The 13,221-nt window shown below is 38.2% G+C and overlaps 1 protein-coding gene across 1 annotated transcript; it reads left to right on the top strand.

Annotated features, from left to right (window-relative positions):
- Positions 1-3,046: 3,046 nt before the first annotated feature.
- On the top strand, positions 3,047-12,705 carry hs3st3b1a (heparan sulfate (glucosamine) 3-O-sulfotransferase 3B1a). Its single transcript, XM_083566138.1, has 2 exons — positions 3,047-3,770; positions 10,587-12,705. The coding sequence occupies exons 1-2, from the start codon at positions 3,256-3,258 to the stop codon at positions 11,203-11,205; spliced, it is 1,134 nt and encodes a 377-aa protein (XP_083422264.1). The 5' UTR covers positions 3,047-3,255; the 3' UTR covers positions 11,206-12,705.
- The last annotated feature ends 516 nt before the right edge of the window (positions 12,706-13,221 follow it).

Here is a 13,221-nt window from a genome sequence, read left to right as displayed (position 1 = left end):
AGAAAAAGAGAAAATATCCAGTGAGCGGCAGTTCTTTGGGCGCAAATGCCTTGTTGATTCCAGAGGTCAGAGGAGAATGGCCAGACTGGTTCAAGCTGATAGAAAGGCAACAGTAACTCAAATAACCACTCGTTATAACCGAGGAATGCAGAAGAGCATATCTGAATGCACAACAAATCGAACCTTGAGGCGGATAGGCTACAGCAGCAGAAGACCACACCGGGTGCCACTCCTGTGAGCTAAGAACAGGAAACTGAGGTTACAATTCGCACAGGCTCACCAAAATTGGACAATAGAAGATTGGAAAAACGTTGCCTGGTCTGATGCGTCTTGATTTCTGCTGCGACATTCGGATGGTAGGGTCAGAATTTGGCGTCAACAACATGAAAGCATGGATCCATCCTGCCTTGTATCAACGGTTCTGGTGGCTGGTGGTGGTGGTGTAATGGTGTGGGGAATATTTTCTCGGCACACTTTGGGCCCATTAGTACCAATTGAGCATCGTGTCAATGCCACAGCCTACCTGAGTATTGTTGCTGACTATGTCCATCCCTTTATGACCACAGTGTACCCATCTTCTGATAGCTACTTCCAGCAGGATAACATGCCATGTCATAAAGCGCGAATCATCTCAGACTGGTTTCTTGAACATGACAATGAGTTCACTGTACTCAAATGGCCTCCACAGTCACCAGATCTCAATCCAAAAGAGCACCTTTGGGATGTGGTGGAACGGGAGATTCGCATAATGGATGTGCAGCCGGAAAATCTGCAGCAACTGCGTGATGCTATCATGTCAATATGGACCAAAATCTCTGAGGAATGTTTCCAGTACCTTGTTGAATCCATGCCACGAAGGATTAAGGCAGTTCTGAAGGCAAAAGGGGGTCCTAGTAAGGTGTACCTAATAAAGTGGCCGGTGAGTGTATGAAGTATGTAATTTACTGTATATAATCACCCCCAATCTCCTTTAAAGCTAAATAGTAAGTTCCAAATGAAGGCTAGAGAGCACCGTGGAAAGAATTCTCTGAGGACAAGAGGCTAATGGTACAAGTTAATGAGGTACAGTAATATCCCATTAAGGAAGGTGTTCAGGATGATGTTTCTCTTTGATGTGACACCCAAAACTCGCCTTGAATATAAACGGGCTGCTTTTGTATGTGAAGATGTACATCTATTTGTGTGTGTGTGTGTGGTGGGGGTTGACTCTATGTGTCATAAAGCATAACACACAACACTAATCTAAGCATATGGTCTTCCGCTTAGAAGTCTGTATGCCTGCACTCGTTCTTTCTACTGAGGTGTCTTTGATTCTTACTTCAGTGTCTCCTCCTCCCCATCTTGGTGTCACTTTGATGTGTCAGTCAAAACCAACCGGGGCACTCATGGGGAACCAGCCACTTTTTATTAAAGTCTCAAGGAATATATTGTCACCCTGCTGAATCCAGCTGTCTTTCACTCACTTTAAAACTTGTGATATTTTTCACATCATCACACTTTAAAACAGCCAGCTTGCATAATTAGCACATGAAATAGAGAAATAAGTTCATGACCAAATCCAGAGAGGTTGGAAGCTTGGAATAATTTGTTATAAGGTCAGTGTTACAAATGTAATATTTTAGATAGGGGAATTATAAGGTAATTGAGAAATTGCTGTACTTTAATAATGTATTTTTCCTCGCTTAACCACACACACACACACACACACACACACACACACACACACACACACACACACACACACACACACACACACACACACACAAATAAGGGGATAAGCAGACAGTGTCAGAGCAGTTCTGTTAATACTCTGACATAGCAGCTCTGTAGTAATCAGCTCTGTCGTAATCCTGCTAACATCACAGGTTCTAGAGTCCCTTGCCATGAGAAAACACACACACACACACACACACACACACACACACACACACACACACACACACACACACACACACACACACACACACACACACACACACACACACACACACATGACACACATCTGTTATATTTGCTCTGACCATTTTAATTTGGCAGGATTTTCCTCTTACCAGAAACACAGAAAGCACAGTCTTATGGGATTCAATACATTCAATCAGGTGTAAAGTTTATGTATAGGAAAGTTAGAAATGTTTAAATGAACATGACAGGAATGTCTGGGTGAATCACAAAAGATTTTTAAACATGAAACTTAACATTAACATGTTTAAACCTTGTATGGATATAATATCCCAGCAGTCAGATGACTGAGGAATCTGAAGACCATAAGATAAAGCTGATTTTATGCTGATGAGTGTATGCAGAGGACACTTGGGGCCATGTTAACTAAGGGATAAGATAAGAGAAAATCATAAAAACAAGAACAAGGGAAAAATATTATGACAAGGAAAAAATATTATGACGAAAACAGAAAAGCACACACTTAAGTGCAAATGTAATTAATTGTAATGTAATAAACAAATAATTCATAAGCAAATATCTCATTGGATTAATTAATAACAAATACATCATGTATATTTATCACTGTGATTAAGAAAGTGAATTTTAACTGAAAACTGAAGAAAAATTACAAATTCAGTGTCAGTGTATAGTGGAAACAAGGAAATAATAAACAATAACAAAAAATAAACAATTGCAAGGACAACAAAAGTAAAAAATAAAATCTCATCTGTTATAATACATAATATAGTACATCATTGTAAATGGAAAATGCAAATAGAAATTGAATGAGTGATATATTTCTGACGTCACATCTGTAAAAATGGTGAATTTAATCAACTTAATCTTTCTTAAAATTTGAAAATAGGCATAAAAAAGACAAAGAGAAAACAAATTAAAACACTTAAACATTGGTTTTAATTATGTTTCTACATTATATAGATTCTTATTTAAATATGAATTAATTATTGTTGTGGACTTATTTTAGATGTAATGCTAATTGGAATAAGATAATAAGTTCGGTTCTTGGCTGTGATTGGTCAATGTGAGTGTGATAATCCCGCCCTCTTTAAGCGAACGCATATGATGCCAGACTCTCTTCACACTCATTGCGCTCGAACCGTGAAGGAAACGCAGGACACTTACACACACACGTTTCTCTCACACACAGTTTCAACTCCTTCCTGGTCTGAATTGTCATGAATTCAGCATCTCTCAGGGAATGCACTCAACCTTAAACTCATGACTACATGTCTTGAGGATTTCTGTGGGGGTTAGGGAGACACAAGTTTGCCAGCATGCCTAAGCGGCACTCTTATGGAATATAGCTTGCTGTTTTGTCAGAGCTCCTGCGCGGTTTCTTTTCACCTGGGAAAAAGACTTTTGGTTGCGTGCATCATGCTGACACTTTGGGTGTACATGCTTTATTGCTGCGTTGGTTACTGCGCGTCCGTGCCGAGCTTCGCCGTGAACTCGATTGAGATGAAGCCGGACACTGCTTCTGTGGACCCCTTTATCAGCTCGGGAAGGGCCATTTACTCCAGCGCGCACTCGAGGGACTTGTTGAACAACGAGAACGAGCTGGACAGCAGAGCAGACGAATGGGATGAGAGCAAGGCTGAGCTAAGAGCAGTGGAAGAAGGGACGGCAGCGACAGGTGCCTACAATTGGACGGAGACAAGGAAACTGCCCCAGGCCATCATCATCGGGGTGAAAAAGGGCGGCACGCGCGCCTTGCTCGAGTTCCTGCGCGTGCACCCTGACATCAGGGCTGTGGGTGCAGAGCCGCACTTCTTTGACCGAAACTACGAGAAAGGACTCGAGTGGTATAGGTGAGAGGGACATCCTGACCAAAATTACTACTATACACTATAAGCAATAACGGTACCAAACTGTACTTTCCCTTGCATATTTTATTAAGTATTGTATATAAATAAATAAATAAATAAATAAATAAATAAATAAATAAATAAATAAATAAATAAAGCATAAGAAAAGTCCAATACATACACACTTGAACCAGTACAGTTTGGTACCTTTATTTCTGTATTGAATTTAGTACAAATTCAAGGCCTATTGAACTCAATGTAATCACAAATCACTCGTTTCTTTGCACTCTTATTATAAACTGATTGTAAGTTTGTGTTAAATTCATGATGATGATGATGAAGGTAATGAGACGACTAGCCAATAAGAAGTGTCCGCTTGGTTTTGAATTGCATAAAGCATGTTATACTGTGGAAATATAGCCATTGTGCTGACAAAACCGCCACTGCAGATTCATTTTGAAGGATTAAATAACAGACAGACGGCTGTAATAAAAGAACATCTTAATTACAGAGATTATCTGCAGGATTCATATTATTATTGATTGATGTTTTATGCATATGTCACCTATTTTATTAATACATCACCCGCTTATATAACTGTGAAATCATATTCCAAAAAAGGTACAATGATGTTAAGGTCGGGAAAACCTACATTAAAATGTGTTAAAATCTATTGATACTGCATAGTTATATTTTGAACTGAAGACAGTCAAAGTTTTGGATGTCCTGTCATAAAGAATTGAACATTTCTTTGTGCTATCTGGAGCATTCTTTTGTGCTATCTGTTAAGTTTGTGGGATAATTTTTTTTTATATCGAACCCTTACTCTTTGTGAGTTACATTTGTTAGTCTGTGTACAGGTAATGAAACTGTAATATAACACAGCAGAGGTACAGGATATCATGTTTTGGTAGCCTAAAAGTACTGAAATACTGCTTTTTAAGGGTGACAGGTTTATTTACACACATTGTGTGCAGAATGGACTCTTCTTAGAATATTTTTTCCTACATAGATCAAAGTCTGGTTACTGTGAATCAGACCTAACCTGAACTTCAGTAATCATAAAACAAACAGCCCATGCAAACACAGACTGTGTAATACAGCATATGGTCAGGTATTCTTGCCCAACTCTACTGAGCAGTTTGAGTCAGTCTGACCCTCATTTTCCATCTCTGGACACATTTATTAAAATAAGAGTTTTTTAATTGTCTGTTAGATGTCAATGATCTCATGCAGTGACATCAGAGCTGGTTTTGTATCTATTTTTAGAGGTGCACTGATCTGACAGTTTGGATTGACATGTTGTTTGGATATAAATACATGAATGAATGAATGAATGAATGAATGAATGGTGTGAAAAAGATTTAAGATGTCCATTCATTTTGCAACAACTCAGAATCTGTCTAAAACAAACCTAGCACCAGATTTTCAAATCCCTTATAATGCCTAACAGCTTATGGCTAGTTTGAGTGTGTTTAACAATTTATGGTTGAAGGAAAAGTAAAGCATAATGGTCTATCAAGTACTGGTGGTTTCATATTCATTAGTAATTTGAATCAGTTATAGTCAACTGTTAACCCCTTTCTTATGTGTAGATCATTTTGCTTTCATCCTGTGCTAAACCCAGTACTTCATTGTAATCTATGAAGGATGGAATTATTTATATCTGCTTCCGTACCCATCAAGAAGATGAGGATTATTGAGCTAAGCAAATATCCACCAACTATACAGTATTTAAATCTAGGGCATATGAAGAATACAGATGTAATAAAAGAAATGCTTTGTACAGTTGAGCCTCATGTTTTCATGATGCTGCCTTGATTTAAACTGAATGGTTTACTAATGGTTTAAACATCTGTCAGTCTTGAAGCCAGCAAGTTCAGGGCAGTAGCAGGGCTCACTGCCCTTATGACTGCCCCATCCCCTAAGCCAATACTGCTGTCTAATTAAAACATCTCCGCATGAGGAAGCCTAGTCAGGGCCGTGCACTGCTGCATGACCTCTACTGGCAACTCGCACAATAAAACCTCCTAATGACTGTTCAGAGAACAGCATTCATTGTTAGTCTACACCACTTGTAATTCCTTTGTGACCCCCATGAACTGTAATAACACATCACTTTTTATGGAAGACCTACAGTCAGTGTCACTGCATTCGAACCTAAATGCAAAAGATGACTGTTAAGCTTTTTCTGTGGAGGAATGAAGGCCCACTGGTCACAGTCAGATGAGATTGAGATTCAGATGGCTGCCTTTATCCAACAAGCCCTATTGAATATTTCTTAGACAGGAGCCTGGAGAAAGGCGCATGTGGTCAGGAGTCAGTGCCCCCTGTGGAGACATTTAGCTAGACTTGCTCTGTTGGCGGAACATGGTGAAAGCAGCCATGTGTTTCTGCAGAAGCTTTAAGACACCGCAGGGTTTTCAGCAATAGATGTGACATTTGTGCCCTTTAATGACTTTTAAAGAGTCAACAATGCACTAATTACTTATTTTGATTTTAGATATTGATGTCTTGTTGTGCTCCATTTCATTGAAGTGCTCACTCAGACAAAGTGTTGTAATATGAAATAATCACTACCTATATGAGCATTGTTCATTCACATTTTCTGAGGAGCGTATCAAAACAAGCAGCACTACATGTGTGTGAGAGTGCGGCAGATGCTTGCAGTAAATTGCGAGCGACTCTATTGAGAGCTCAGCAGAGGCAACCTGGCTGTGAAAAGGAGGCAGCAGAGCCCCTGAGGTCTGTATTAACCCTGGTGAGAGAGAGCATGGAATTGCAATGAATTGTGTTGTTTCTTCCTTTACTTTGTATGCAAATGTGCTAGGGAGGGTAAACATTTTTTTTTTTTGGTTTTTTTTTTTTATAAACACAGCATGAACTTTCAATTAGAAAAAAGGTTTTGAAAACATTTGACCCAGGAGGAGTTTCAAAATCCAGACAGTGGTAGAGCTTAGCATATTCTCAAACATATTTATGGAGTAAATTTTACACAAATGCTGAGTAGCTTTATAGATGTACAGATTGAATTTACATATAACGTGGTCATTGCACTCCCTAAAGCAAACCTATTCAACAGGCAGCCCACAAACCAAATGTGGTCTTTATCCACATTCACATTCATCCATATATTACATCATCATTTCCAAAACTCAACTGGCAGTGCCTGCTTCAAAATTGTGGTAAGACACTACTACCCAATAACAGTATGCAGGTTTTTAAAGACTTTTGGCTTGAAATATATTTAGCTAAATGTAAAAAAATAAAATGTACACCTAAGTTGTAAACTGGGACTGACTGCATCATTTTAACCAAAATTATTTTGTACTTATTTTAGGTAACAGGCCACAATATAATTTCATTCAATTCCAAGGTTCACATGTCAGGTTTGCAGAATTATATCACATTGACAACACCTGATATTTTTGTTCCTTTCACAAAATAAATTTAACTGTGAGGAAGATCTGTATAATTCACAGAATTATAATCAAATACAATCAAGTGCAATTGCATAAAAAATTCCCCTAATTGCTGTGAAACCACTACATTTGGTTTCAGTGAAGAATAGTCCAGTAGTGAAGAAACTGCTCTTTTTAATTATGGTTCACAAAAAGACTTTACTTCAAATTTTCAATAAATTTTGGTGGGCTGTGATTTGACACCCCTGCTCTATTATATTCACAAAAATAATTTAAAGATATACACACACACAACACAATCTGTTAAAAGTTTCAACATAGGGAGAGAACAAGTTTGGGGGATTATCTTAGGGGTTGTAAAACCCATATTCTTCTCCTTGTGAAAAAAGCAGAGATAGCTGAGGATTCCTGTTACAAAATTTCAATTATACTTTCATGCACAATTTGGCAAAAATGCTGTATAGTCATTGGATGTAAGGAGCGTTTTCTCAAGGTGAAAGCAGTGAAAAATGCTATAAGCTACACTTAAATGACAAGGTGACATATTGTAGACACAAAAGCTGCCCATACCATCCCACATTGTTTTTGATTCAGGTCTGGAACATGTTCTGAAAAAACTGTCAGATTATTTTAAGTGGCTGCATACCACCACCTCATGTCACCTCTTATGAGGTTTAACAAAGAAGCATGTTCTCAGAGGAAATTCCTTCCAATTACACACACACACACACACACACACACACACACACACACACACACACACACACACACACACATATATATACGCACTTGCACGCACACAATACACACACATACATCTTTTTATGTACTGCATTGCGCCTCAAAAAGGTTACATTTTACCTTAAAGCAACATGCTGAAAAGAACTACAAAAGCACTTCATGTATTCAAGGACAGAAAGCCTCCCTTGAACTAGAGCATCACTAGCATGGGTTTCTGCTAGGATAATAACTACCTAGAGAAGGCCTGTATTCTGGTGCAAATTAGTGCTTTGCCACTTCTGCCACCCACTCACCATCTTATTAGAGCACAGTGAGTGAACTTCACGCCACCAAACACTCAGTGCACTTGAAGACTCCTGCTTTAGCCTTTGAACGTGCGACCTGATAGCAGCTAATGTAAACACGGGTTGCAGAGACAGCTCTTCAAACGCTAACTTCCTGGGATCCTGATCTGCAGACATACCTCACCTCCTCCCAAGACACAACACAATTCCAACAACTATGCACATCAAAATTGCTTGGCTATAGATTTATATCCTTTGGGAAGGTGTGACTAAGTGTTAAACTAAGTTTGTATAAAACAAAGCTACTGCATGACAAAGCAGTCAAATCCTTCACATCACTGTTCGAAGATTCCAATTTGAGGTGCAAAAATGGATGAATAACTTTTTATGTTATAATGAACTGTAATTGAATTTAAAGGTGCATAGCAAGTACACGTACACTTCTTTAGTAATTGCGCACTATTGGAAGCTATATATACTTACTACCCATTCTCAATTGTACTAAACAAAGTGCTGGCTATCTTTATGCATTAGGAGCAAAGGTTCTGGATCTGTGCCTAGGCTAAGTTGAACAAAACCTCCCAAGAGAATCACATTCTGTCTTTAAGGTGCCTCTTTGGAGAAATGATTCTTATAGCTCCAATCCATGTTTGTTTTGCTTGGGGACTAGGTGTACATTTGGATCTGTAGTAAGATTCTGACTCCCTGGAGCTACCAGAAGCAGTCCCTGACACTCTTAGTTGCGTATCCAAGCAATGTGGAGGATAATTGCAGCAATACTGATTTGCAGCCTCGTCTCCCTCATGCCCCTCTCTCATTAGCGTGGTGTATTTTTTCAGCCTGTGTGATAATGATAATAGTCTAAAGAGAGAAGGAGAGATAGAATGGCAGAGTAAAAGAGGAGTGGTTCAATATATTACATAGGAATATACACCAAGCTGTGTTTAATGTGGTAGTCGATTAAGGTGGACTACTCAGAGCAATTCATCCTGGTGCACTTACCTCTTTTCCCTAGACTCCTTATGAAATAATGTACTCTTTTGTCTTCTCTCCTCTACTGTACATGATTCCACCATCATCCATTAAATGGTAAGCTATCATCTCTGTTTTATTTGGCATAAAGGTTACCAACTGCTGCCAACTGGTGTCTGTAAAAATGGTGTCTCTTATTACAACCACATTGAACAGTTGACTTTCTTTTTGGTTTAACACTAGGGGCTTTTTTTAAAACTTGAAAAATGCATTTAAATATAGAACTTGCTGGTTTTACAAGGTATATTTCCTTTTCTCTAAAAAGCACTTGACAAACCCTGCATTATTGTGAATCCCAAAGTTAACACACCCAGTTCGATATATTGTGCAGGTGTAATGTTTGGTGTTCTTTCACTCCTTGTTTGTCTCTTGAGCTCTCTGCTTCCACATTAGGCACATGGATCTGCCTTATGCTGGAAAGCACCAATCTCTGCATAAATCCCACTTGGCCTGTATCAGCCATTCCCTGAATGCAGGCTAAAGTTAAAGGGCTAGTTTACCAATTATAGGACCAATCTGACCCTGCTGACTGAGCCAGCAAGGGAATACATATTACACAGGCTCAGATATGCATGAGATTCCATCTAATGAAATTCTCTCTTCTGCATTTACCTCAAAGGACCACCTGATTGTTTTTGTCTATCGACAATTTTCATTATATTTAAATATTAATCATTTGAGCTAGCAAAACTGTAAATTAGTGAACAGGTCTGACAGTTTTGGAGCATATTTACAATGTATTTTTAACAATATATTACAATGTATTTTTTATCAATATATATTTAGCACATTTATAGTACATTTATAAAAGAAAACATAAACCACTATATTGTATATTCATATTGTATATCAGTATATGGATTATTGTATTTTTCACTGAGGCTCTTTATTTCTATGTGGAAATCTATAGATGATGTCACTGATGAAAATACCCAAAGGATATTAGTTAAATTAACATGAACATAAGGGGACACTTTTTTCTTTCTGTACCTAAATATATCTCCAGTAATGAGGTGTGTCATCACCATTCTAGATTCCATATGGTACACATGCTGTACTGTGGGTCTTTGCCTCTGCTAAATATCAACCAACAGTTCAGTGTGCTGGCAGTTCTTTATAGAGCCTCTGATTTCTCTAAGTGGCAGTTGGTTATGGATCATAAAAATTCATTTCCAAATGATACTGCCCTAGGGTCTGAGTAGGATTAACCTACTACATCTTGTCGCTGAGACAGCAACTAGCTTGGGGGCAGTAAATGAAGAATGTGGATAACTGGAATACTCATGTTGATATTTATAGATTTTGTATTTGTTTGCTAACACCATTGTTTTGTCTTCTAGAGAGCTGATGCCTAAGACTATAGATGGCCAAATCACTATGGAAAAGACCCCCAGCTACTTTGTGACCAAGGAGGTCCCAGGCCGCATCTATGCCATGTCAAAAGACATTAAGCTAATTGTGGTGGTGAGGGACCCAGTTACACGAGCCATCTCAGACTACACTCAAACACGTTCCAAAAAACCTGACATACCCTCCTTTGAGAGCCTGACCTTCAAGAATGCAACAGAAGGCTTGATTGATGCCACATGGAGTGCGTTGCAGATTGGTATGTACGCCCGGCACCTAAAGCGCTGGCTGCAGTTCTTCCCACTCAGTCAGATCCTGTTTGTGAGTGGTGAGCGGCTAATAACCGACCCAGCTGGTGAGATGGCACGTGTGCAGGACTTTTTGCATTTGAGGAGATTGGTCACTGAGAAACACTTTCACTTCAACCCAGCCAAGGGCTTCCCATGCTTGAAGAAGCCAGCAAGCAACAGCAGGCCCCATTGCCTGGGCAAAACCAAAGGGCGCACCCACCCAAACATCCACCCCACTGTGGTGCGTCAACTGCAAGACTTCTACAAGCCATTTAACAAAAAATTTTACCTTATGACTGGACAAGATTTTGACTGGGATTGACAAATAATGGAAAAAATAACTTTGTAAAATATTTTATTTGTGTAAAAAAAAAAACAGAAGTCTATTTTATGATAATTTATTGCAGTCATTCGATTTTTATGGAAATTGGTGAACTTATTATTTAATAGGTTTGAGTAATTGCCGAATTGGGAACTTTGTAGTGAATGACCAATAGTAATTCAAATGAGGAGAAACATGCCCAAAAAGAAGACAAAAGCACAATGAAATTAGTAACGGGTAAACAGCGAGCCAGTCTTGTGTAGAGAAAATGTGCTTTTTCTACAGTTCATCCATCAAGCAATAGCATCTCTTTCAGTGTCCATACAATTCTTATCCTTAGAAGTCATGCATTCCAGACCATAATCAAATTTTTCCAGGAGGCCATTATCCCATAATTCATTCTCATCATTTGATTAATCTCAGAGAAAGGATCTTTTTGGTTTGGTCAGTTTTGGGTGCCAGCTGATCCACTACTAGTTCAGGTTGATCAATACACTAAATGATGCACAACACCAATTATGAGGAAAAAATTAAAAGACCAAAGCTTTAGGGAAAAAAAAAATCAGCTAGTCATTATAGTGAATAAACCCTGGAAGATTTAATAAAAATATTTGACCTAGTTTAATTTGGCAGCAGTGCTTAATGTGCTTATTGGATATTGTTTTTATAATTATATTTTTATAAGTGGACAATTCTACCTGAAGCCTGGGAACTATTGAGAATTTAAACTTGGTCTGCTGTTACCAAAATCTATGACTCCTTTTAACCAGGGAGTAAGAAACCTCTCCATACCATAATCAAGTTTTTTTGTGCTTGGGAGGGGAGGCTATAGTGTCATGTTCTTAGAATTGTTGAGGGACAGGATGGGGAGGACAAATACTCCCAAATTCTTTGGCAGAGCAAAGCAGGACGTATTTAGATGACCTCAGAAATGGACTCTGGAACTAAACATAATAAATAAATAAACTGAAATGCTGATTAAGCCATGTTTGTGTAATGTGAATGGGGTGATTTGAGGAGATCAGTGAACAATGATTAAATCCTCTAGAAAAAAGAAATACATACAGTAAAACTGACTCTGCTATTTCATAACACACTGTATTTGTAATAGTTTGTGTTAATAGTTGAACACTGTGACTTCAATATTAACATCATCAGAAAGATTTGCTCAATTTAAGCCACAAGTTATATTTTCAGGCACAGCAACAAAAAAAAAAAAGCTAAAACCATTTCTTATGACAAATATTTTCTAAACATTTATGTATGGTTGGTTGAGTTTTATTCAACCCTATTAAAGATATCACATATTCTTTTCTTATGGCTTTTCAGAGTAAGCTGTTCCGATTGAATACTTTATTTATTGTGGTATTCTATTTTTTTTTTTCTTTGAAGGTACATCACAAGGACTTTACACTAAAATCCTTTCATGAGATTGAGAATATGAATACTTCATGCCACAGTATTCTTCTGCAATGATAAAATAAATCTATTTTACCAAAATTCTTTGTCCTGTCCATTTGTTTTCTTTTAAGCTATTAACAGCCAAGAGTCTCTGGCAAAAAGACTCAGTTCTGCCATGTTTTATAGTTTTAGACTGAAGTAAATGTATTACTCTAGCATTACTCTATTGCTGAGAAGGGGCTCCTTCCATCATTTGTTCCATTAGTCATCCAGCTAATGAGCATAAGTGCTGCACACTTACTTCTGAGTTACAGCTAAGCCCACTAAACTGCATACAATATGTGAAGTGTAGGAAACTAGTGTGGTCTTGTTTTTATCTTTTAGGGAAATTTTGTAGAAAGTGAGGGTGATCTGTTTCCTACTGCAGCATTTCTTTTTATTAACTGTTTCAATTTACTACTGTTCTTAATGGTCTCAATAGAGAACTGAAGGTCCAGAGGGTCTTGAGGAGTGTGTGTGTCTTTGTGTGTGTGTGTGTGTGTGTGTGTGTGTGTGTGTGTGTGTGTGGGGGGGTTATGTTTGGTTTAACCCATGGGGTCTATTTGGTTTCTACAG

The sequence above is a fragment of the Silurus aristotelis genome (assembly GCF_946808225.1).
Source record: "Silurus aristotelis genome assembly, chromosome: 17".
Lineage (NCBI taxonomy): Eukaryota > Metazoa > Chordata > Actinopteri > Siluriformes > Siluridae > Silurus > Silurus aristotelis.
The sequence above is the reverse complement of the archived record's forward strand: the minus strand, read 5'-3'. Positions and strand labels throughout refer to the sequence as shown.